The 24,551-nt window shown below is 52.4% G+C and overlaps 1 protein-coding gene across 7 annotated transcripts; it reads left to right on the top strand.

Annotated features, from left to right (window-relative positions):
• Positions 1 to 261: 261 nt before the first annotated feature.
• On the top strand, positions 262 to 24,506 carry cul9 (cullin 9). 7 transcript variants are annotated; one of them, XM_028006284.1, is made up of 45 exons: positions 265 to 434; positions 1,266 to 1,964; positions 2,828 to 2,982; positions 3,162 to 3,767; positions 3,836 to 3,977; positions 4,053 to 4,243; positions 4,313 to 4,499; positions 4,642 to 4,770; positions 4,849 to 5,047; positions 5,143 to 5,344; positions 5,410 to 5,600; positions 5,670 to 5,866; positions 6,617 to 6,765; positions 6,843 to 6,931; positions 7,046 to 7,151; positions 7,222 to 7,449; positions 7,597 to 7,687; positions 7,770 to 7,941; positions 8,122 to 8,227; positions 8,293 to 8,388; positions 8,457 to 8,632; positions 8,716 to 8,849; positions 9,543 to 9,728; positions 16,296 to 16,325; positions 16,775 to 16,911; positions 17,001 to 17,183; positions 17,736 to 17,893; positions 17,967 to 18,165; positions 18,254 to 18,422; positions 18,705 to 18,850; positions 18,919 to 19,045; positions 19,105 to 19,310; positions 19,544 to 19,788; positions 19,980 to 20,097; positions 20,223 to 20,468; positions 20,551 to 20,691; positions 20,755 to 20,919; positions 21,074 to 21,237; positions 21,315 to 21,408; positions 21,494 to 21,568; positions 21,823 to 21,933; positions 22,108 to 22,225; positions 22,302 to 22,435; positions 22,765 to 22,856; positions 23,145 to 24,506. In XM_028006284.1, exons 2-45 carry the CDS (start codon positions 1,271 to 1,273, stop codon positions 23,365 to 23,367), a joined length of 7,707 nt encoding a protein of 2,568 aa, XP_027862085.1. In that variant the 5' UTR covers positions 265 to 434; positions 1,266 to 1,270; the 3' UTR covers positions 23,368 to 24,506. The 7 variants fall into 7 exon arrangements, 6 of the variants coding, with proteins under 6 accessions (XP_027862085.1, XP_027862083.1, XP_027862082.1 ...); XM_028006282.1 differs by having other exon boundaries at positions 4,564 to 4,770; XM_028006281.1 differs by having other exon boundaries at positions 4,561 to 4,770.
• Positions 24,507 to 24,551: the final 45 nt, after the last annotated feature.

Genomic DNA, 24,551 nt, shown 5'->3' with positions numbered 1-24,551 from the left:
AAAACATAAGCCCATGAAATAACTGTACAAAATAAAACACTCTTATGAAATAAATAAATAAAACTGTGACTGACGACATGATCTCCAGATTAACATTTTAATTTGATGTTATTTCATGGGGAATCATCAATTATGTACTCATTTATGACAGTATTTATTTAAGTTTGAGTGAAGCTGATCTCCGTAGAATCCAGGATGCACCAAACCGATAAAACGTGACGTCATGACAGAACTCCTCCGAACAGAGGGGGCGCTACTGCGCTAACAGCTTACCGGAAGATTAGCACAGAGGCGGAAGACGCGCTCCGTGGTGTGACAGTGCGCATCAAACCTGCGGCAGAACCCGGACAGAACCTACAGAACCAGGCTGGAAAAGAGTGCGTTAAGGCGAAAGAGGAAAGTGCGCGCGCAGTTGCAGGTGCGGGACTCGCCAGGTAAACCGGACTCACACTGAGGAGGGGGGCAGGCCCACCGGGTTCCGGTCCGGAGCGGCCGACTGTGTTCTCTACACGGTTTGTTTAGATCCAGAACCGTTCCAAACCGCTTCGGTTTAGCTTCGGGTCTGCTTCATATGCTGTCTGTAACCGGAACTGTGTAGCTCTAACAGCTGCTGGATCCGGTTCTCCTCAGCCGTTACCAGGTTCTGGTGTTTAACCGAGCCGAATTCTCCGGAACATCAGGGACCAGCAGACCAGAGTCTTAAATGATCCAGGACTGCAGCAGGTTCTGGCTCCTTACGGGTCTAATCTTACACTCTCTGAATCCGGAGCGGACTTCGGTGTGACGTCAGCACGTTGCGTCAACGGCACAGAGGGACAGAAACACCTTTAGTTGCTCAGCTAGCTAGTTAGCGGTGAAGTTAGTTAAGCTGCTAACTAGTTAAATCATTAGTTAAACAGTTAGTAAACCTGTCGATCACATGAGGTAGAAACCGGGACCTGCTGACTTGTGGAGCTGCTCCCTGATTGGAGGAACCTCAGGACCTGAGTGGGCTCGGTTCTGACGGATCCAGGGGGAACTGGACTGTCCTGCTAGGGAGAGTGCAGCTGAAGAACCCTAGACTGAAACGTCACCAAGGGACACCAAGAAGGATGGAGGTTCTGATGGGAGGGGTTCTGGTCTGGAAGTTCTGGTCTGGGTCAAACTCCTCCAGACAACAGAACCTCCTCCTGTGGGGCGGGCTCCTCCTCCTCCAGACTCTGAGGATAAAACAAAACCAGGTCCAGTTCCTCGACCGTTTCTGATGTGTGTCTCTGTTTCCATAGCAACCATGGTGGGCGAGCGCCGCAACGGGAACCTGCTGGTCCAGCTGGGGCCCAGCCTGCAGGCGTACCCGGAGGAGTTGATCCGCCAGCGCCGGACCCACGACGGCCAGACGGAGTACCTGATTCGCTGGTGCCTCGTCACCGTAGACGACGGGTCCAGCTGCGGGGGCGGAGCCGGCGAGACGGGCGGCCCGAGCGGCGGAGGGACCGGCGTAGGCGGGTCCGGCAGCTCCACGTCAGGAGAAGCTAAGCCGGAGAACATCCTGATGTGGATGACGATGGAGGACGTGTTCGCCAACTGCCCCACGCTGCTGGGCAAGAGGAAGGCGGAAGCGCAGCGCCCCCTACAGCCGCAGGAGAAGCAGCTGGGCGGCACGGCGGCAGACGGAGCACCTCAGGGCGGCGAAGAGTTTCCGGCAGACGTGACATTCGACGAGGTGGAACTGTCCGACATGAAGCAGGATGTGAAGAACCTGGTGTGCCGCGCCCGGAAGCAGATGGCCAAGAAGAGCGACTTCTCCATCAACATCATGCACACCATCCACGTGCTGAGCGCCTACGCCAGCATCGGCTCGCTGGTCGGCGTCTTCAAGGAGACCGGCGCCCTCAACCTGCTGATGGAGCTGCTGTGCAACAAGGAGACGCAGACGAGGCGCAGCGCCGGCAAGATGCTGCGGGCGCTGGCCTCACACGACGCAGGTCAGCTGCATTCTGGGGAACCTGGCTGAAACGGACAGACCCGGTTTTGTTGCTATGGGACGGGCTGACCCGTATAGATCCGGTTCTGTTGCTGTGGGGCGGGCTGACCCGGATAGACCTGGTTCTGTTGCTGTGGGGCGGGCTGACCCGGATAGACCTGGTTCTGTTGCTGTGATGCGGGCTGACCCGGATAGACCCGGTTTTGTTGCTATGGGACGGGCTGACCCGTATAGATCCGGTTCTGTTGCTGTGGGGCGGGCTGACCCGGTTCCGTTGCTGTGGGGTGGGCTGACCCGGATAGACCTGGTTCTGTTGCTGTGATGCGGGCTGACCCGGATAGACCCGGTTCTGTTGCCATTGGGCGGGCTGACCCAGATAGACCCGGTTCTGTGGCTATGATGCAGGCTAACCTGGACAGACCCAGTTCCGTTGCTGTGGGGCGGGCTGACCCGGATAGACCTGGTTCTGTTGCTGTGATGTGGGCTGACCCGGATAGACCCGGTTCTGTTGCCATTGGGCGGGCTGACCCGGATAGACCCGGTTCTGTGGCTATGATGCAGGCTAACCTGGACAGACCCGGTTCTGTTGCTATTGGGCGGGCTGACCCGGTTCTGTTGCTGTGGGGCGGGCTGACCCGGATAAACCCGGTTCTGTTGCTGTGATGCGGGCTGACCCGGATAGACCCGTTTCCGTTGCTATGATGCGGGCTGACCCGGTTCTGTTGCTGTGGGGCGGGCTGACCCGGATAGACCCGGTTCTGTTGCTGCGATGCGGGCTGACCCAGACGGACCCGATTCCGTTGCTGTCTGGCGGGCTGACCTCGTTAACCCGGTTCTGACCCGGTGCCCCATGTCTCCCTGCAGGGAGCCGGGCTTACGTCCTGCTGTCCCTCAGCCAGCAGGACGGCATCGAGCAGCACATGGACTTCGACAACCGCTACACCCTGCTGGAGCTGTTCGCTGAGACCACGTCCTCCGAGGAGCACGGCATCTCCTTCGAGGGCATCCACCTGCCCCAGGTATTTCCACCTGCCCCAGGTAGCCCCACCTCACACCTGGGGGGTTCAGTTTCTTTTAGAATCAGGAAAAGCTGCTATCTGTGGGATACTGTAGCAACACAATTCTGTTAGTTTGGGTCATAACCAGACCAGAATCAGATGGTTCTGATTCTGATTCTGATCCGGTTCTGTCTGTTCAGATACCTGGGAAGTTGCTCTTCTCCCTGGTGAAGCGATACCTGTGCGTCACGTCTCTGATGGACCAGCTGAACACTGCGGGGGCGGAGGCAGGCTCAGAGAGACAGGATGGTAGCCCCGCCCCCACCGCTACAGGCTCCGCCCACCAGTCAGAGCTCCTCCGCCTTCAGAAGGAGTTTGACTTCACCATGGCTATGGCCAACCTGATCTCGGAGCTGGTCCGGGTCATGGGCTGGGACCGGAACCGGAAGGCTCCCGACGGCTCCGGACGGCAGTCAGGAGGGGGCATGGCCTGCGGCAAAGAGCTGGCGGAGGAGGTGCCCCGCCCCATCCTCCGCTCCATCTTCCAGCCCCGGTTTTGCACCTCGTCTGTGTCGCCGGCCGCCGGCTCCCCGGACTCGGCGCCGGCAGCCACGCCAACCAAGAAGAGGGGCGGGAACGGCTTCAAGGCGCGGTCAGACTTCAGTAGCCGCTCGGCATACGTGGAGTACGTCCAGGACAGCCTGAAGAGCGGCATGGCGGTGCGCATGCTGGAGGACTACGAGGAGGTGAGCGCCGGCGACGAGGGCGAGTTCCGCTACAGTAACGACGGCTCGCCGCCCGTTCAGGTGAGGACCGGGTCCTGCTGCGTCTGTCAGCTTGGAGCCATTTCTGGATCACGCTGTGCTGTCTGCAGGTCTACTGGAACTCCCTGTCCAGAACCTACTGGGTCCACTGGCACATGGTGGAGATACTGGGCAGCGGAAGCAGCAGCCAGTCCGACAGGGAGACGCAGGAGAAGGCCTCCACCCTGACCGAAACGCTCAAACTCACCGCAGGTAAGATGGACTTCCTGCCCGCTACTCCCCCTGCTCCTCAGCTTTTCTCTTCTTCTCCTCCTCCTTTGCCCCCAGTCAGCCAGACGTTCTTCTCCAAGCCGCCGGGGGGCCTGTACTCGCTGCCCTACCTGACCGAGGCGCTGCAGGCGGAACCACTGCTGCTCAGCCGAGCAGAGTGGTGGGAGGTGCTGTTCTTCATCAAGAAGCTGGAGCCCAAGCAGCAGCAGGAGTTGCACAGCTTGCTGCAGCAGAGCTTGGAGGACCAGGTGGGGCCCCTCGCTGTGTCCCCTGTCTCCGGGTTAGAGCCGGCAGACCCATCTCTGTCCTCTGTCCAGGAGGTGCAGCCAGATGATGCGTCTCTCATCGGCCTGTCCGTCCCCGGAGACGTGTCCAAGAAGCTGCTGCACTACCTGAAGCAGGCGCTGCCGTCCTGGTGCCTCGACGACCTGCTCTGCTCCCACGCCTTCTGCAAGCACTACCTGCGGCGAGGAGGAGGAAGCCTGGAGGACGAAGAGCTGCTGGGTGAGAGTTAGGTTCCTCCTTCCTGTCTCTACCACGCTGCTCACTCTACGTCTCTCTGCAGCAGAAAGCTCCCTGGCTCCACCCGCTTTGGGAGGAGGAACACAGAGCTTGACCTCCTCATCGTCGGCCTCCTCTTCCTCAGCTAAAGGCTCAGTTTCCAAGAAGGCTAAGAAGGAAGTTCCTCTGGACTCTGGCTCCTCGGAGACGGAGAGCGAGCTTCCCTCTGAGGACGACAGCAAGTATCCAGATGACCTGGAGGACAAGATGAAAGGTGGGGACATCTTCATCATGATGATGAGGAGCGTCTGTCTCCATGTTGGTGATGAGGTGTCATGCTGTCTTCCTGCAGTGTTCAACAACCCGCGGGTTCAGGGGAAGAAGAGCCTGCTGGAGAAGCTGGGGGAGGTGGTGGACATCCTGAAGAAGGGAAGCTCGGCCTCAGAACAAACCCAGCAGCTGGCCACTGTCCTCTTCATGGCGCGGCTGCTGGAGGAGAAGAGCGCACAGGACAAGAACTCCATGAGGAGCGATTCGGCCCAGACCATTCGGTGAGAGACGTCAGAATAGCCCTTGTCCAGGACATAGACTGGACCAATGACTCTGTCCAAGAAATAGACTGACTGAGCCGGTGTGTTTCTGACAGTGACAAAGTGCTGAAGCTGCTGGTGGAGCTGCTGGGCTCCTCCTCCAGGGACGTGGTTATGAGCACGCTCAGATTGACCCACCTCCTCATGGTGAAGTATGAGTGGAGGGTGTGCTTCGCTACGGAGGGCGGGGTCAAAGCGGTCCTGTCCTGCATGCAGGAGTTCTCTACGGTGGTCCACGTGCTCCAGCTAGCGCTGGCGGTAAGACTCACCGTCTTCTCTTATGTTGTTGACAATGATGATGACGACCCAGTCCTCTTTCTCAGACGCTAAAGGTCATCACCGGCGCCAGTAAGCACGACCTGCGCAGCTTCGGCAGCAGCCTGCCGCTGTCGGAGTCGGGAACCCAGATGATGCTGGAGATCTTCGCTAGCATTGGCTCGGCCACTCCCGAAGGCTCCAAGGGCCTCCTGAGCGCCATCCCTTCTGCCATCGACCTCATGCTGAAGACCAAAGGGTGAGTCCTCCTTCCGAGATGCAGCGCCCTGTTCCCATGACTTCCTGCTCAAACCGTTTCTCTGTGCAGCTGCATGCTGTCGGTTCGGAATGGGCTCCTGGTCATCATCATGCTCATCGCCAGCCACAAGAGTCTAGCAGAGCAGCTGGTGGCTTGCGGTGTCACCACCGTCTTGAAAAAGTGTTTGACACTGTCCAGGGCTGAGACCATGCTGGCCATCATCGCCCTCAACCACATCTCCATGGTGCACAAGCTGGAGAGCAAAGGTACGGGTCTTTGGTGCGGGGATGGCCAAGGCCCCTTTCCCTGACTCGGACTGTTGCTGAGGTCGTTTTGCTCCTGAAAAGACCCAACATGCTAGGGGATCAAGGGCCAGGGGAGCAGTACTAGGCTGGTTTACATCATCAGGTTATTGGAGAACCGCAGGGCTCTGGTTTGCCCAGTTCTCTTTACTATACATCTGCTTCCAATTTTTGAAATCACTAGACCTCATGGGATAAATCTCCATCCTTATGCTGATGATATTCAGTCATACTTATCCATAGATCCTGATGAGACCAGTTAGGATTTATGGACAGGTATGACTGGCTGGTGATAGATCTGATGATAGATGAGATCTATCATCTGATCTATCATCTAATAGATCAGATCTATCATATGATAGATCAGATCTGATCTATAGATCAGATGATGGATCTCATCTATCATCTGATCTATCATCTATCAGATGATCAATGATGACTGATCACCACCAACTCTAGATCTTCTGACTGATCTATCATCAGTCAAATAATAGATTATAGGAATGTCTTCAGGAAATTAAAACCACCAGTGTATACCTCACTGTTTTAATCTGTGAGGTATACACCCTGTTTACTTTAGTCTGTGAGGCAGATGGATCGTCTAGTTTATTCCATGAAGCAGCTTTATTTCTGTATTTAAGGTAAGCTCAAGTAGCCACAGGTTCTATGGACGACAGGTACTGTTCTATAAATAAACCGGGTCGTCTTTCTCAGAGAGTCAGGACCAGCTGGACTTTAAGGACACAGAGCTGCAGATGTTGGTGGTGAGCCTGAAGGAGCTGACGGTGACCAAAGAGGTGATCCAGACCCTGGAGCAGCTACTGTGCGATGACACGTTCCAGCTGGAGGACGAGCGCCGACAGGTACTGGAAAAGATCTGTTCAAACCCACAGAATCGATGCTGCTGCCATTCAACAGCTCATCTCGTCTTTTTATGCAGGTCACCCGCAGCCGGGACACCTACCAGGACCTGGTCCGCCTGATGGAGCAGCACCGAGCTGACCGGGCGGTCCAGCTGTCCATCCTCAGGTAAGGTGCCACTGGTGCCTCTGGAGCTGTTGTTGCTGTGGTGGTACTGTTGGTATTGCCGAGAGCGGCCCCATTGGTGCTGCTGGACCTTGTCTGATTTGACTGTACTTGCAGAATCCTCAACAAGTTCCTGGACAACTACGAGGAGGACATGCTGCCATGGCACGAGAGCATTGAGCCATGTCTGTCGACAATGACGGCGTTCATCAACGACAGAGAGGTTAGCAGCGCTCCTGGTTCTGAGGTCAGTGGTCATGGTGAGAGGCTGACCTGCTATGATGACTCCACAGGTTGTGCAACTCTTCATCCGCTTCTTGTACCGACTGGCTTCACTGAACAAGGACTATGCAGTGGTTATGTGCCGCCTGGGGACCAAGGAGTCTCTGGTGAAGGCTCTGGACAAACACAGCACTAACCTGCTGCTGGTCACCGAGCTGCGAGACCTCATCAGTGACTGTGAGAAATACGCCAGCCTCTACAAGAAGATGACCACCAGCGTGCTGGCCGGATGCATCCAGGTGGGCGCCTGCAGGGTCCCTGGACCTGGAGACGCTCTGGAGAACATCTTAGCATCATCTCCAGCAGTAAAGAGCTGAGGTCCTCATGGTCTCCAGTGATTGGCTGCTGTGAGTCATGTGCTGCCTGTGTTTCCTGTTGTGTGTCAGATGGTGCTGGGTCAGATCGAAGAGCACCGCCGCAGCCACCAGCCGATCAACATCCCTTTCTTCGACGTCTTCCTGAGGAACCTGTGCCAAGGTCAGTGCAGATGTTCTTTTATGTTCATGGACAGAGTGGTTTCTGAAACTGGTCTAACTGGTGTCCCTATTGATGTTCCCAGGCTCCAGTGTGGAGCTCAAGGAGGATAAATGTTGGGAAAAGGTGGAGGTTTCCTCCAATCACCATAGAGCCAACAAGCTGACTGACAAGAACCCCAAAACCTACTGGGAATCCAATGGGTGCACTGGCTCGCACTTCATCAACATTTACATGCACAAGGGCGTGGTCATCAGGTGGGTGTGGTTATCAGGCAGGGGTGGTCATCTCTCTCTCTCTCTCAAGAGTTTTCAGGTGAATGGTTCTGTTGCCAGGCGTCTTTTTTTGGGGCGTGGCTTTGTGATGTGGCCTTCTGTTATAGCTGGTCTACCTGCCTGTGTCACCTGACTTTTGATATTGCATGTTTCCATGTTCAGACAACTCGCCATCCTAGTCGCCAGTGAGGACTCGAGCTACATGCCGGCCAGGATCCTGGTTCTGGGCGGGGATGACCCAGCCAACATCAACACAGAACTCAACACGGTGAGTCTGGTTCTGGTCAGGTCAACGAGGGCGGTTCCCCATCTGACCCCGCTCCATCTTTACAGGTGAACGTCGCTGCCTCAGCCAGCCGCGTGGTTCTCCTGGAGAACATGACCCGGTTCTGGTCCATCATCCAGATCAGGATTAAGAGATGCCAGCAGGTCAGTCTCTGCTCCTCAAACGTCCTGGGCCTCCTCCACAGGTGTTGATCCGTCCCTCTGTGCTGCAGGGTGGCATCGACACTCGGGTCCACGGCTTTGAGGTTCTGGGTCCGAAGCCCACGTTCTGGCCCGTGTTCAAGGAGCAGCTGTGCCGCCGTACCTACCTGTTCTACAGTACCAAGGCCCATACCTGGTGTCAGGAGGTGGTGGAGGACAAGGCTCAGCTGCTGCAGCTCTTCAACAAGTACAAACTCTTCTCTGCCTGTCAACGAATGATGCTGCAGCCACTGCTGACTCACCCGAGAACTTGAATCTGTGTGTGTTTAGGCTGAACAGTGCGTTGAGACATGAACAGATGTTTGCAGATCGGTTTCTGCCGGACGCTGAAGCAGCCGAAGCTCTGGGTCGGACCTGCTGGGAGGCTCTGATCAGCCCCATCGTCCACAGCATCACGCTGTCAGGTGACCACTCCTACCCACACACACCAATGATGTCAAGCTTATTCTAATCTGCAGGTTTGGTCTGATGACAAACATTTTCCTTCAGTGAAGATCACTCTGTTGTGTGTTTCTCTAAGAACATTTTCCTAACATTATATTTTGGGGTTGTCTTATATAGTGAAGACTCTGTAAGACCAGATTAATCAAGGAAATACATTTATTACGCAATCCAAGTATATTTACAGATTGGGAAAGCACAGAAATTTAAAGATTAAGTGAATCAAAAGTAAGAGACCGGTGGGAGGGACAAAGCCTAACAGTCCCCCCCCGAATCTAGCATCCCTCTAACTTTGTTAATGGTGCAGGGAACACCCTCACTGCCTCCAATATGCCACTGCTTGTGTATGTTGGACCTCCCAAACTTTATCCATGTATGGCAGCCTCTATTTGTGGAATGTCTAGGTTACTCATAACAAGAAGGCCTCAGCTTGGATGTATTACTAAGACTTAAAGATATAACTTGTTTTGAGACACTTCACTCTCTTCAGAATGTCAACTGTGTGTCACTGGACCCTCCAGAAGGTGTAAGTATCCGCAAGGGTGGTTTCTGAACTTTTGATTTGTTGATAGGTCTTTCTTTTAGGAGGTTCTGGTCTGTAAATATTTCCTTATTGAAGCTTTCTGAGCCTGAACTATGCTTCATGTTCTATCCAGAATCAAAAGCATCCAGTCCGCTGTCGTGGCTCCTCAGCGAGTACCTGGAGAACTCGGAGGTGGCCCGCCGCTGCAAGAGCCGAGCCGCTATCTTTAACTCCAGAGTGAGACGCCTCACTCACCTGCTGGTCCATGTGGACACGAGTTCAGCTGACGGCGAGGAGCTCAAACCTCCAGCGAAGTCCAGTGAGTGAAACCAGCAAAGCTAGCTGGACCAGTTTGTGACCTGATAAGTTGAGGTTAAGATGAAGATCCGATGGGTTGGGTTAATGGTTTGATGGATTACTGATCCGACAGGTTGAGAACTGATTCGATGGGTTTATGATTCAATGGGTTAATGATCTGATGGTCTGGAGTACTGATCCAATGGGTTGGGTTCTGATTCGATGATTCATGGTTTGACCAGTTGGGATACTGATTTGACAGGTTCATGATTTGACAGGTTGGGTACTGATTAGATGGGTTCATGTGCTGATGGGTTCATGATCCGACAGTCTGGGGTACTAATTTGTGATCTGGTGGGTCCATGATCTGATGGGCTCATGATCTGATGTTAATGATCTGACAGGTTGGGTACTGATTCGATGGGTTCATGATCTGATGGGCATCTGATCCAACAGCATGGGTATTGATCTGATGGGTGGGGTTTCTGATCTGATGGGTTAATGATCTGATGGTCTGGGGTACTCAGGGTTTCCCCCAGTGTATTATAAGCCTGGCAGATAGCCAGACTTTACTTGTCCCCATCCCTCCAGGCTAAGTGTTGCTTGTTTTTGTTTTTAGAAAAAGAAATTGCTTACATTTTTTTTTTAAATTCTAAGCTGGACTGCAAGCGTTTCTGTTACGCTGAGCGTTTTACCGGCAGAGCAGAATTATTCCTAAAAGATATGTTTATAGTTGATGCATTTAACAGGCCACAAAGCCGGGAGCCTAGACCAGTCACACTGCTGGCGCCTCTTTGCACTGCCTCACTCACTGTCGCTGCTTGATGTCTGAAGTTTACTGCGGTGCGGATTGCACGCGCCTCTTTTCGCTCTGACTGGACATAGGTTGGCCTATATGGATATTTACATCAACCCCCTTTGAAGAATTAGGTTTCTTTGGAGAACTCTACATCAAGGTAGGAAATTAAAACCCACTGCGTTAGCTTTGCTTATGCAGGTCTATGGTATAACCTGTAGTCGCTCTTTCAGAGGTGCGCATTGAGTGAGTGTTGAGAATGATTTATCTCTGTGGGCAAGGAATTATGTGCGGTGTTTACATCTCAACTTGCTGCTCAGCACCTGCTTCTGTTTCTGCACTGATCAAGTTTATGTATGTGGTCCCGGTTGGCCGGTGCATTAGTGGTTAAGTGGTTCAGCCTGTGGAGGAGCTTTCACACTTGCCTCATAGTTGTGCATCACTGGTTTTATTTTATCTTATGATAATTTTTTCTTATTTTTACGGTTACATGATGCATCAAACCATGTCAGCTGCTTAGTCAGCTAGAGTTAATGCGGGCGGCTGCAGAGAGACCAGATAAACTAATCCCATAAAGCTCAGGCAACCAAAACAGTTTCTGTGGCGCTTATAAAAAACACTCAACAGACAGGAAATGCAAGAGCTACTAAAGCCACATAAATTAAATCTTCTCGTTTGTCCCTCTGTATCCAGCAGAGATGTGCAGTTCAGCAGCTTTAGCTCATCATGCAGGGCTGGTCCAAGGCTGTATGAGGCCTTGAGCAGAATTTGACTAAATGGCCTCTTTTGCTGCTTAGAACATAAGCACCACTAACAACATTTCAACATGGATTTAGTGAAGTCTGGGAGAAAGGAGTTGTTTAACTGGCCAGCCTAAAAAGCAATTAGTTATAATTGTAGTTTACTGAGATGTATTTGAGAACAGAGCTCAAATTCACAGTATTAGATTGTAGCTGTGTTAAAACAATTTAACTGAAAATTGTTCTTTCAGCTTTTACAAAATAAACTTGCCAGCTCCTTTAAAATCTTAAATTTAAAGTTAAACAATTTAAAATCTTTTAATTTATGTATGCTATGAATCTAGGATCTGACCTTTAGGGGTGCTTAGTCCCCAGCAAGACCAAGGCCCAAGAGAAGTAATCAGATAAAAAAATTGCTAAAATAAAATATTGGCAAATCTAACATATGCTGCCCCGGAAATTAAAATAAAATCTACTCAAAACTATGCAAAACTATGTCATTTGAAGAACATTTTAGTAAATTCATAGGATTAATAAACCTAAAACCAGTTTATTATCAAGGTAGAAGATTAGGGAAAACTAGTCTTTAACCTGAACTTCATTTGAAAATCATACGTAGAAATTGCATTACCCTTATTTTTATCTGAACATTATGCGGCTGTTGGCCTTTTTTCTTTAAACAAGAATGTTTGTCCATCTATGGAAAAGTGGACATGATGAGTCGGGTTTTAATATTTCAGTTCACAGTTCATGAAGTGAGTCTGTCATAGTTTCAGTACCAAACACCTTTCTGTTCACACAGAACCAGCCTGACCCAAACATCCTGCGCTGTTCTTTAATTTGACATTATTTAAATGACTCCAGAGAGATTTGGGTAATTAATTACAAAACAACACAACAGTCAGTAATCAAACTTCAAAAACAGCAACAAGAGTGGTGTGGACAGCAGAGAGGATCATCGGGGCCCCCCCTTCCCTCCATTCAGGACATTTCATCCCAGCGCTGCGTGTCCCGAGGCCGAAACATCGTCAGTGACCACTCACACCCCCACCATGGACTGTTCTCCCTGCTGCCCTCTGGAAAGAGGTTCTGCAGCATCCGGTGCAGGTCCACCAGGTTCTGAAACAGCTTTTTCCCACTTGCCATCAGACTGCTGAACTCTTAACTGGACTGCACTCAAAATCTGGTCTCCACTTTATACCTTGCACATGTACAGAGCTAAGTAACTTCTATTTTACTGTCAGTCCTGCACTTTATATTCTATATTTATATTTATATTCATATTTTATACTGTATTTTATTTTATTCTGGAGTAACCTCACAACATTGGAAGCTCAAAACATTGTCCTGAGCCGTATGCAACGAAATTTCGTTCTGTATTCACCCTGTGCATGCAGAATGATAATAAAGTCAGTCTAAGTCTAACAAGAGTAACTAGACTAAGAACCAGGATCAAACCAACCCATTATTTATCCAAACATTTTGTTCTGAATAACTACAAAGTAATCTTCAAATAAATAAAGCCAATATTTTATGCCATTTCCATTCATAAATATCACAAAAATTACTGAATCGACTGGAGAGTTGGGTCGGACTCTCCGGTCCAGTGCTTAACTGGTTTGAATCCTACATAAAGAACAGGGATTTCTGTGTTTCAATTGGAAACTTTTCATCAAAGAGGTCAAAGGGTCACATGTGGGGTACCCCAAGGTTCAGTCCTAGGACCCCTTTTATTCAATATTTATATGCTCCCACTAGCTCAGGTTATAACAGAAAATAATATTAGCTACCATAACTAGACCAAATTTACTAGAGGAGACAGTGTGATGGGTGTTTGTTCATGGAGGGCACTTAAAAAAAGAGTTAAACAAAAAGCAGAGCAGTATATTTCATCATTTGATAATTTGTTATATTAAATGAATCAAAAAGCCACTTGTGTCTTCAGAGGTCCAGGCTGCAGATCCCTGGCAGATGGAAAGTTGACCCTATCTCCATACAGCAGCTAAAAGTGCAGCACTATAATGTTTAATTCATTGTTAAAGTAAAAGTGTGAAGGTTTAAAAAAATCCAACACCATTTATAAAAGACATTTATTTAGTATAATTTCTTTGGTTCCCCTGTTGGCCCCCGTCTAGAACCGCCCCTGGGCTGCAGGTCTGGGTCTGGAGATTCTTTGGTTTGCATGTTTTTTTCTTCATTTACAGGAAGTCAGATTATCCAAACTAAACCACATTAATACAATATTAGTGAAATAATACATTAAATGACCACTGAACAACTAACCATAAAATACACTGCCTGGCCAAAATAAAAGTCGCCACCTGGATTTAACTAAGCAAATAGGTACAAGCCTCCTATTGGATAAGTACTGCATAGGCGATTATCTTTCAGCTGGCAACAAGTTATTTAACCCCAGCTGATGCAATGAGTAACTCCTCATTTCTTAAACAACCATGGCAAAAGACACATCCTGTGGTCGTGGAAAAGACGTTAGTCTGTTTAAGAAGGGTCAAATCATTGGCACGCATCAAGCAGAGAAAACATCTAAGGAGATTGCAGAAACTACTAGAATTGGGTTAAGAACTGTCCAACGCATCATTAAAAACTGGAAGGATGGTGGGGAACCATCGTCTTCCAGGAAGAAATGTGGTCGGAAAAAAATCCTGAATGATGGTGATCGGCGATTACTTAAACGTTTGGTCAAATCAAACCGAAGAAAAACAACAGCAGAACTCAGGAGTATGTTTAATTGTGAACGTAAAAGCATTTCCACACGCACAATGCGAAGGGAACTCAAGGGGTTGGGATTGAACAGCTGTGTAGCCGTAAGAAAACCTCTAATCAGGAAGGCTAACCAGAAAAAAAGGCTTCAGTTTGCTAGGGAGCATAAAGATTGGACTCTGGAGGAATGGAAGAGGGTCATGTGGTCTGATGAGTCCAGATTTACCCTGTTCCAGAGTGATGGGCGCATCAGGGTAAGAAGAGAGGCAGGTGAAGTGATGCACCCATCATGCCTAGTGCCTACTGTACAAGCCTGTGGGGGCAGTGCTATGATCTGGGGTTGCTGCAGTTGGTCAGGTCAAGGTTCAGCAACATTGTGGCCCAAAGAATGAGGTCAGCTGATTACCTGAATATACTGAATGACCAGGTTATTCCATCAATGGATTTTGTCTTCCCAAATGGAACGGGCATATTCCAAGATGACAATGCCAGGATTCATGGGGCTCACATTGTGAAAGAGTGGTTCAGGGAGCAGGAGACATCTTTTTCACACATGGATTGGCCACCACAGAGTCCAGACCTTAACCCCATTGAGAATCTTTGGGATGTGCTGGAGAAGGCTTGGTGCAGTGGTCAGACTCTCCCATCATCAATACAAGATCTTGGTGAAAGATTAATGCAACACTGGATGGAAATAAATCTTGTGACACTGCAGAAGCTTATTGAAACAATGCCACAGCGAATGCAGGCTGTAATCACAGCTAAAGGCGGGCCAACAAAATATTAGAGAGTGTGACCATTTTTTGGTGGTGACGTTTTTTTTGGCCAGGCAGTGTATGTCAACATTTCTGAATAAAACACACAGAAAGTAATGTAGGAAATATTTATGTATTTACTGTTGATCTGTTTGTATGATTTGTTCTTTAAATGGCCAATTATTTTGGCTATTGCTATTATTTATTACCGTAAATATTATCCAAACTCAACAAGCTAAACAAATAATCAAACCAATATCGTCGACTAAAAGCACAACAAGAAACTTAATCATGGCTAAATGTTCTGTACCATATCAGCCTCGGAAGATGATTGAGGATGAAGAGATTCTGATGTCTGGTTCTTTAGGTTCTGACGCAGTGGAGCCCAAAGTGGGTCCTGGAGGCCCGGCATCCTGCATGTTTTAGTCTCTTCCTGGTTTAACGCACCTGAATCCAATGATGGATCATTAGAGGCCGAAGAAGATCACTGACCTGCTGAGAAGGTTGTTGGTACCAGGGAGAGAATAAAACATGCAGGATGCCGGGCCTCCAGGACCCACCCTGTTCTGACGGGTCTGCGGTTCCTCTCCTGATCCATTCTGTCTGTCATTCAGCAGCACACGGCGCCACAACGGACACAGTATCCATCCTCACTGACATGTCCAGCCTGGGATGTGCGTCTCGTCCTCACCTCTGTATTTTTACCAGAGGACGTTTTAAAAAGACGCGGGTTGATAGCAGCTCACCGCGGCTGCGTAGCAACCGTCTCTAGGCAACCGTGACGGCAGCGTTGGTCCGTAGCGTTCTGGGATTCTTTAGCTCCAGACATTACAATTTAGCTGACCTTAATATTCCTGTTTTATTTTGGTCATTATTGTTAAACGTAGTGTTGATGTGTGTATGAAAGGCGTTTCTATCGGACAGTTATGTATCTGTTCAATTCGGGACAAACATTTAACGGCCAAATATGGGAGGACTCCGTATTTTACAGGACTGGTGGCGACCTGAGGTGCAGGGCTAGAATCATCACTGGCTGAAACCATTGAGTCAAATTTAGCAGCATTGATAATCTCAATAAACAAATGTTGCATTTATATGTCTGTGGTCTGTGTTACAATATTAGCATTTATGGGGCCCTGAAGGGCCTGATGAGGCTCCTGACGCAGTATGGAGTAAACAGAAGAGCAAATAGCTGATATTCATTTTAATTGCATTTAAGACTGTAGTTGTGGGTTTAAATAGTGTTTGACAGACGATGTCTTCCAGTAACATCTTGTAATACAAAACCATGGTGGACCGCCTCAACAGGTCTTCTGGGGGGAACCCTTGGTACTGATCTGACGGGTTTCACACTAATCTGACGGGTTAGTGATCCAATGTGGAAATCACTGATCCGAGTACCTATCAGGTTAATTATCTGATGGGTTGCGTTATTGATCCAATGGTTCGGATTAGTGATCCAACTGGTTCGGGTACTGATCTGATTTGTTCATCATCTGAACTCAAAGCGGGGCGGAATGAGAACTCCCTCACCCCCGGGGCAGTTTGGAGACTAAAGGAGTTTGTTTTGTTTGCAGAGGTTCTGAACCGGAGCAAAGAGCTGAAGAGTGAGTATGAGCTTTGGTTCTGAAGCCGTTTGTTTTTTCTTTTGCTCTCATTTCATTGGTCCCGATGAGGCCAGGATCCTGGCACGGCTCCCCCTGCTGGATGGAGAACACTGAGTGGGTTGTCAATCTGCCGACTCAACACAAGAGGGCGCTGCTCACTAAAACTAAAACCCTGCAGGTGTAAAGGCATCCAGCAGGGCGCGCCTGAACCCACCAAACCACTCAGCTTCGTTCAGATGTGGCCATGTTTTTCTTTGAGTTTCAACCACTGAGCTCCTCCCATGGTGGTCCCGGTTCTGACCCGGTTCTGATCCGGTTCCCGGTGAGAGGGAAGCAGAGGAAGGAGCCGCAGCCTGGCTTAATTTTTCTTGTTTGTTTGTGTTTGTGGCTGCAGTTTTCAGTTTTTTCACCCCGCTCCATTCAACAACCCTGTGCCGTTTGTCTTCTAGATGGTAAAGAGGGTAAAAACAAAGACTCCTCTGCTGCCTCCTCTTCCTCCTCCTCGTCTTCATCCAAGCCCAAGGTGAAGAGCAGCAGTAGCATTGCAGGCATCGCCCTCTGTTGGCAGGGAGTGGTGCAGCGGCAGGTAAGGCCACACCAATGTAAACCCTGTCATCTGTCCTGTTGGGTCATGAACTTTGAACCCTGCATGATATGATCCACTTGCTCCACCAGGTCAAGAAGTTCCTGGAGTCCAGCTGCAGCCTGCCGGACTTTGTGGAGCGTTATTGTACTCTGTACCTGCGCCTGAAGAACGCCATGGAGGAGCTGTTCGGACAGCAGACGGCCTTCGTCCTCGCTCTGAGACACGGCTTCTCTGCTGCGCTGCTGCAGCTCTCCATCCTCAGAGCCATGCACGTGAGTCCAGAACCGGCCTGATCTAATCAGGAGGGTCCGGCTTAAGGCTGCTACGGAGGAATGACACGCTTCACCCTCCAGAGGAGATTCAGGCCTCTGATGGGGCCGTCGAGGGCCCCATCCTGTGATCACCTGAGAGGACGGGTCTAGCCTGTCAAGCCGTCTCTGATCAGTGGATCACGAATGGCTTCTTTCACTCTTCTCTCCAACCACCTTCTTTTTTTGTTCAAAGTGTGGACATGTCTGTGTTTAAAACAATGTCCTTCGTCCTCATTGGTCCTTGAGACGTAAATGAACCAGATGGCGGTTCTCTTGTGTTTGAGCCTCTGTCTACGGAGCAGCTGTTTATTTTGTCCAAAGTGGACATCTGAATGTCCTCAGTCTTTCCAGCCACTGATGGAAGAAGTTAATAATCCTGGACTAACTCAGATTTAATCCAGGTTGATTTAAGCCAGGCTTTTCCAGGCTTTCTGGTCGCCCCCTTGCTTCGTGTCAGTGAGGCTCAGGTTTCCAGAGTCTGATAGCTCCATTCCTAACTTCCTGTGTCTGCAGGTCAGTGAGCGTTTCGCTCAGTACATCGACCACATGATCCAGGCCAGCGCGGCGCCCTCTGGTGGAGCGGAGACCCTGCAGCGCCTGCAGCAGTTCCTGGAGCCGATGCTCTTCCTATCGGGTCTGGAACTCGCCAACACCTTCGAGCATTTCTACAGGTAGGAATGCCCCAGCAGAACCGGCCCGGTTTTGCAGCAGCGATGAGACTCCGCCCCCCTCCTACCTGTGCAGGTACTACCTCGGGGACCGGCTGCTCGCCCAGGGCAACGTGTGGCTGGAGAGCGCTGTGATCGACCAGATCGGCAGCTGCTTCCCGAGTCGCTTCCCTCAGCAGATGCTGAAGAACCTGAGTGAGTCGGCGGAGCTGCAGCAGGAGTTCCACCTGTACCGGCTGCAGCAGCTGGACCGCCACCTGCAGGAGCAGGACCAGGTAGGGGGCCGCGGGCTGCAGGGGGGCAGCAGGGAGCGCCGCCGGCCCCCAGCCTCCTTCCTCCTTTGTCCTTCTCCTGTTGCCGCAGGTCATGGAAGACTGGGAGGAGTCCGAGGAGGAGGCGGAGGTCCAGGTCCTGGTTCTGTCTCCACGGTGCTGGGCCGTGTCCTCGGGCTGCTTCCTGGTTGAACCGGCCAAACATTTTCCAGCTGAGATCTGCTCCTACCTGAACCACTTCACCCAGTTCTACAGCCACAGTGAGTTCCAGTACAGCCAGTGAGGCCAGACACTGGGTGAACTGGTTTATCTCTGCTTTATTCCTGACTGCGTTTAAACCGCTTTGCTTGCTGCTTAAGCTGCGTGCATCCTGGATTAAACCAGGTTTATCTGAAGTTAAGCCCGTATAACCACTGAGGTTCAGCAGGTTCTGATTGGCTCCGGTTCTGCTGCTGGTCTGGAGCCGGGCTTTAGTTTACCCGGCTTTAAAGAGCAGGGTTTAGTGAAGGCCTAGTTGAGGCTGGTTCATCCCGTGTCTGCAGGTCAGTCCATGTACAGCCTGAGCCACTCGAAGCCTCGGCGGCTGCAGTGGACGTGGCTGGGCCACGGCGAGCTGCGGCTGGGCGGCTGGACGCTGCACGTCTCCACACTGCAGATGTTCGTCCTGCTGCACTTCAATGCTCAGGAGGTGAGGATCCAGCCGGGTCTCGGTGCCTCCGGGGTTCTGGCTGGTTCTGACCCATCGTGTGTCTGCAGGAGGTCAGAGTGCAGCAGCTGCTGCAGGAAAGCGGCCTGTCTGCTGCCGTGCTGCTGCACGCTCTGCAGCCGCTCATCGCAGACGGAGGACCTTTGACCTGCAGCTCTGAGGAGGAGCCCAGCACAGGTAAGAGCTGCAGCCTTGATCCTCCTCCTCTTCCTCTGTAACCTTCTTCTTGTCCTCAGCTGTGCTGCAGCTGAACCAGCAGGTGGCGTCCCACAGCCTGCAGGGCGCGCCTGCGTCGCTGCAGCTGCTGCCCCGGCAAACGTACCTGAATGTGGACGAGGACGCGGCGGGAACGCTGGAAAGGAAGAGGAACTTCATCTACTGCCTGATCGTCCACATCATGAAGCAGGAGAAGGAGATGCACATCGACAACCTGGTGTTCAAGGTCAGCCGCCGCCATTCTGCCCCTCCACCCCACTGCCCCTCCGCCCCTCTGCCCCTCCACCCCACTGCCCCTCTGCCCCACTGCCCCCCTGCCCTGCAGCCTTATTTTTATTAGGATGCATATGTAGCTGCAACTTTGCTCATACATAACCTCATTACACCATTAAAACAATATTTAGAAATGAAATAAATGCATAATCAGCTGTGTGGAGGATGATTTGGGTCCTGCTGCAGGTCATGGACTCGTGCCAGAAGCAGGAAGCGGCTCGCTCCCCGGGCGGCGGCCGCTTCGGCTGCAGCACCGGCGACGTGCTGTCCTGCATCATGCACGTCATGAACAAGGGCTGCGTCCGCCGCAACGACGACAATCCGCACATCGTGGAGTTTGTCCCCGAGGATCCGGCCACGCCCCAGAAGGGCCACGCCCAGATCTCCTTCGGCCGCGCCGGCTCCAGGAAGGACAGCACGGCCGACATCAGGTGCGACCCCCGACCACACGCGCACACACGGCCTGTAGCGGCGGCCCGGTTCTGACCCGCTTCAGACAGAGCCGCAGGTCTGCTGTCCACGAAGGCTTTAGGGATAAAATGAGACATCGGAGCCTCCGAGTGTCCGGCCGTCTGTGCCTCGCTGGATGTTTGTCCGTCTCATTCTGTCCTCATGTTCCCAGTTTGGTACCGGCGCCGCAGCGGTTTGAGGACGGGGTTCTGGACTCGGTTCTGTTCTCGATGGGCCGGACTATGACCCAGGAGGAAGTCCGCCAGCTGATGCAGCGGACGGTGCAGCAGGTCAGAGTTCGACGCCCTGTTTCTTCGTGGGTTCTGTGGCGGCACCGACGACCTGGGCCTCCCGGCGGTTCTCGCCCTGCATTGCCATGGCGATCAGGCCACCGACGCTCTCCCTGTCCCAGCAGGTGTTGGCGACCCTCAGCCTGGACTCGGACCGGGCCGAACACCTGCTGATCCACTGCAGGTGGAACGTGGACCTGCTGGTGCAGCGCTACACCGACGACCCCGACGCCCTCATCATGGCCGCCGGCCTCACCTGCAGGAACCCGCAGCCGCCGAGCCCCGCCCCCTCCTGCCCCGTCTGCCTGGGGCCCCGGGCCCCCGACGCCGAGCCCGTCCCCACGCTGAGCTGCATGCACTACTGCTGCCGGGTCAGAACTGCCCCGAAGCTGCCGGGGTCTGAGTGTGTGTGTGTTCTGTGTGTGAACCTGTGTGTGTGTGTGTGTGTTGCAGTCCTGCTGGCAGGAGTACCTGACGGCGCGGATCGAACAGAACCTGGTCATGAACTGCAACTGTCCGATCACAGACTGCCAGGCTCAGCCCACCTCCCAGTTCTTCCTCGGCATCCTGACGGACAGGGACACCGTCGCCAAGGTAACGCCGCCCCGCGCCCCCCGGCGGGGCGTCCGGATTCTGACCCCTCTCTCCTCTGCGCAGTACGAGAACGCCTTGCTCAGAGGCTACGTGGAGTGCTGCTCCAACCTGACGTGGTGCACCAACCCCCAGGGCTGCGACCAGATCCTCTGCCAGGAGGCCGTGGGCAGTGTGGGCACCTGCTCCCGCTGCTGCTGGTCCTCCTGCTTCAGCTGCAACTTCCCTGAGGTCAGAGGTCACGCCGTAGGGCGGGTCAGGGGGGCGCCGGCGGTCCGCCTCGGTTTAAGGGCGGGTCACTGTCCAGAAGCCGCTTCCCGGTCGGGGCCCCCCCCGCTGCGGGCCGCCGTCCGTGCGACGCTGACCTCCTGACCTCTGCCCCCAGGCCCACTACCCAGCCAGCTGCAGCCACATGTCCCAGTGGATGGACGACGGCGGGTTCTACGAGGGGATGAGCACGGAGGCCCAGAGCAAACATCTGGCCAAGCTGATCTCCAAGCGCTGCCCCAGCTGCCAGGCGCAGATCGAGAAGAACGAGGGCTGCCTGCAGTACGTGAGGAAGACGAAGACGTGATGATGAGGTGATGAAGGTGACGAAGGTGACGAAGGTCTCTGTCTGTTCCCAGCATGACCTGTGCCAAATGTAACCACGGCTTCTGCTGGCGCTGCCTGAAACCATGGAAGCCCACACATAAAGATTACTACAACTGCTCCGCCATGGTCGGTCGCCTCGCCGCCACGTCGTCACGCGCCTCGTCCAATCAGAGAGCAGCCAGCGCTCACTGTCTGTCCCTCCTTCCTGCAGGTGAGTAAAGCCGCCAGGCAGGAGAAGAAGTTCCAGGACTACAACGAGAGATGCACCTTCCACCATCAGGCCAAGGTACGGACCGGGACCGGGACCAGAACCTGACCCAGAACGAGACCCAGAACCTGACCCAGAACCAGACCCAGAACCGGGACCAGAACCAAACCCAGACCCAGAACCGGGACCAGACCTTGAACCAGAACCATTCCAGTATTTGGACCAGGACAGAGTTCAGCATCACAACCAAAGCAGCAGTGCGGCGTGGCGTCCTGCAGGGGGCGCCGTGCCAGGCCTGCAGGCAGCATCTGGAAGTTTGGTTTGTGCTGCAGGACTTCGCCGTCGGCCTGGAGAGCAAGGTGTCGTCCATCAACGAGGCTCTGCAGATGAAGTCGCTGACCTTCGTCATCGACGCCTGTAAAGTCCTGGCTCAGGGCAGAAAGGTAACTTCCTCTTCCTGTTGCTCAGGGCAGAAAGGTAACTTCCTCTTCCTGTTGCTCAGGGCAGAAAGGTAACTTCCTCTTCCTGTTGCTCAGGGCAGAAAGGTAACTTCCTCTTCCTGTTGGCCTGCGGAGAGCTGAGCGGCGCGCTAACTGTGCCCTGCTCTGTGTCTGCAGGTGCTGGCCTACTCCTGCGTCTACAGCTACTACAACCAGGAGACGGAGAAGATGGACGTGATGGAGCAGCAGACGGAGGCGCTGGACCTCCACACCAACGCCCTGCAGATCCTGCTGGGTGAGACTCGGCCTTAACCACTAGCACAGCCGCAGGCCTCACTGGTCTGACTGGGTTTACTGGTTTCTGTGTTCAGAGGAGACTCTGCTGCAGTGCACTGACCTGGCCTCCTGCGTCCGGCTGCTCAAACCAGAACATCTGAACACGGGCCTTGAGCTGATCCGCCGCATCCAGGAGCGCCTGCTGGCCATCCTGCAACACTCCACCCAGGTGCTTCAATCCAGATTAAACCACCTCAAAACGGATTAATATGACCTGTGGTAAACCGGTTTAGTCCCTGGTCTCGGGTCCGACTCCAGGCAGCCGTGGCGCCACCCAGAGGGCGTCGGGAGTATTCAGGTTGAAATCCTGCAGATCTATTACAAACGGTTTCAGGAGCTTCAGGGATTGGCTGCTGCTCTCAGGGCGCCATCTTGGAACCTGTGATCTCTAAAACTTCCAGATGAATCCAGTTTGATCCAGAGTCACTGGTAGTCCAGTTTAAACCAGTTTCCAGTGTGAACTCTCCAGTCTGACTCCATGATGTGTTTCTGGTCCAGGACTTCAGGGTCGGCTACCAGACCAAGAGCGGCCAGGAGCCCGAGACCACGCAGGCGTCCAGCCTGTCCAACCACACGGACACCAACAAACGGTCAGAGCTGGACCTGGATACACCTGTCCTTCATCTGTCCCTCATCTGTCCTTCATCTGTCCTTCATCTGTCCCTCACCTGGATACACCTGTCCTTCATCTGTCCCTCACCTGTCCTTCACCTGTCCTCATCAGTCCCTCAAACTCTGCTTGTAGGTCACCTGATCCCAGATCAGTTTCAGACGTTTAGAGAACCAATCAGACGCTTACTGCATCTGATTGGTCCTGATGCAGGAATGAATCAGATGCAGGTGAGGGCCAGGTGTGTCTCACCTGTGGTTTCCTTCAGGTCCAAGTCCAACCGCGGGTCGGACTCTGGAGATTCGGACAACAACACGTACAACGCCGAGGAGGGCGGCGAGGAGGCGGAAGACGACGATGACGAGTACGACGAAGAGTACGTTCCCGAGTGGCACGAAGACTACGACGAAGACGACATCGACGAGGACGACTTCTTCTCCGACGACGACGAGTCCGAGAACCTGGAGAGGGACTTCAGCCCCTTTGACTGAGTCGGGTCAGAACTCGAGGAGGCGAGGACGAAGCCCCGCCCCCTCCCAGCCGCGTGACGTCACCTTGAGGACATTTGGGCCGACAGGAACGATCCAGTCCTTCCTTGACCCCTGACCTCCCTCGCTGCACTCGCTTTCACTTTCTGATTCTGTTCTCTTTAGGCCAAAGTACGGGACGGGATGCGGCTCAGAACCGGTTTTGACTCCAGTTTCAGAGGAACTGGTTTGCACCAGTCTGATTCCACCAAAGCAAATAGCTGGGCTGGTTTGAAACCAGATTAAACCAGTTTCAAGTAGTCTGGGACAGGTTCACACTGATCACAGGCCAGTGTGAACCTGTCTGAAAACAATCCAATCTCAGACTGATTTCAACCCGTTTGAACCCGGTGTAAACGGGTCCAAAGGGAAGCAGACTCAGCTAAAGCCAATTTGAACAGACCTGGAACCAGTTTATAGGAAACCATCTTAAAGCCCATTTCATGCTGACTTAATCTGGTTTGAGACCAGATTGTTGTGAATGCAGTGGAACAAAGTCTGAAACCGGTTTACAGTTGTTCAGTCTAATCCTGTTTGATTCTGGTGTAAACTGGTTTCAGACTATTTTCCACCCACCACTCGGAGTCTGGTTTGATCAAAAGTAGAAACCATTTAAGTTAGATTGGTGGAAACTGGTGTGGAACCAGTTTTGTCTGTGTGAACCGGTGGAACTGGGTCTTTGGTTTGTTCTGCTCCTGAAGCTCAGACCCAGCCGGTATTCTGGACCTCCTCTGGACTCATTGATGTCCCGCTGCTTTTTTCCTTGGACCGGACCCGACCGATCCCTGCCCCGCCTCACGTTCTGCCTTGGTCTGGTTCTGACGGACCCGGCCCCCACCTGAGGAACACACCGCCTCCTGCCGCCTCGGTCAGAGTTTTACCTGAGGGGCGGCCTGGAGGTTTCTATGCACCTGAGGCCCGCGGTACCGAGCGGCGCCGCTGCAGTGACTCGGTTCTGTCAGAGTTCTGGGTCGTAGTTCTGGAGTCGGGTATCTGATACTCCAGCTCCTTATTTTGCTGTAATTTTGAGAGATCATATATTCATAATGTTCTACAATGTTCTGTTTCCTTCAGCCAGCAAACAAAATAAAAGCTTTTCTGCAGCGCTGCATCCGACTCTGCTCCTGTTCTACAGAACCACCAGAACC

This window comes from Xiphophorus couchianus, chromosome 22 (assembly GCF_001444195.1).
Source record: "Xiphophorus couchianus chromosome 22, X_couchianus-1.0, whole genome shotgun sequence".
NCBI lineage: Eukaryota > Metazoa > Chordata > Actinopteri > Cyprinodontiformes > Poeciliidae > Xiphophorus > Xiphophorus couchianus.
This window is presented reverse-complemented; position numbering and strand designations above follow the sequence as displayed.

What these genes read in the sequence shown, in the direction of transcription:
- cul9 (XM_028006280.1), top strand. Translation starts at nt 1,271, where the DNA reads ATGGTGGGCGAGCGCCGCAACGGGAACCTGCTGGTCCAGCTGGGGCCC. An exon ending in CACAAGGGCGTGGTCATCAG is followed by an intron (nt 7,942 to 8,121) that starts GTGGGTGTGGTT and finishes TTCCATGTTCAG; the next exon opens with ACAACTCGCCATCCTAGTCG. An exon ending in TCAGCTGCAACTTCCCTGAG is followed by an intron (nt 20,920 to 21,073) that starts GTCAGAGGTCAC and finishes CTCTGCCCCCAG; the next exon opens with GCCCACTACCCAGCCAGCTG.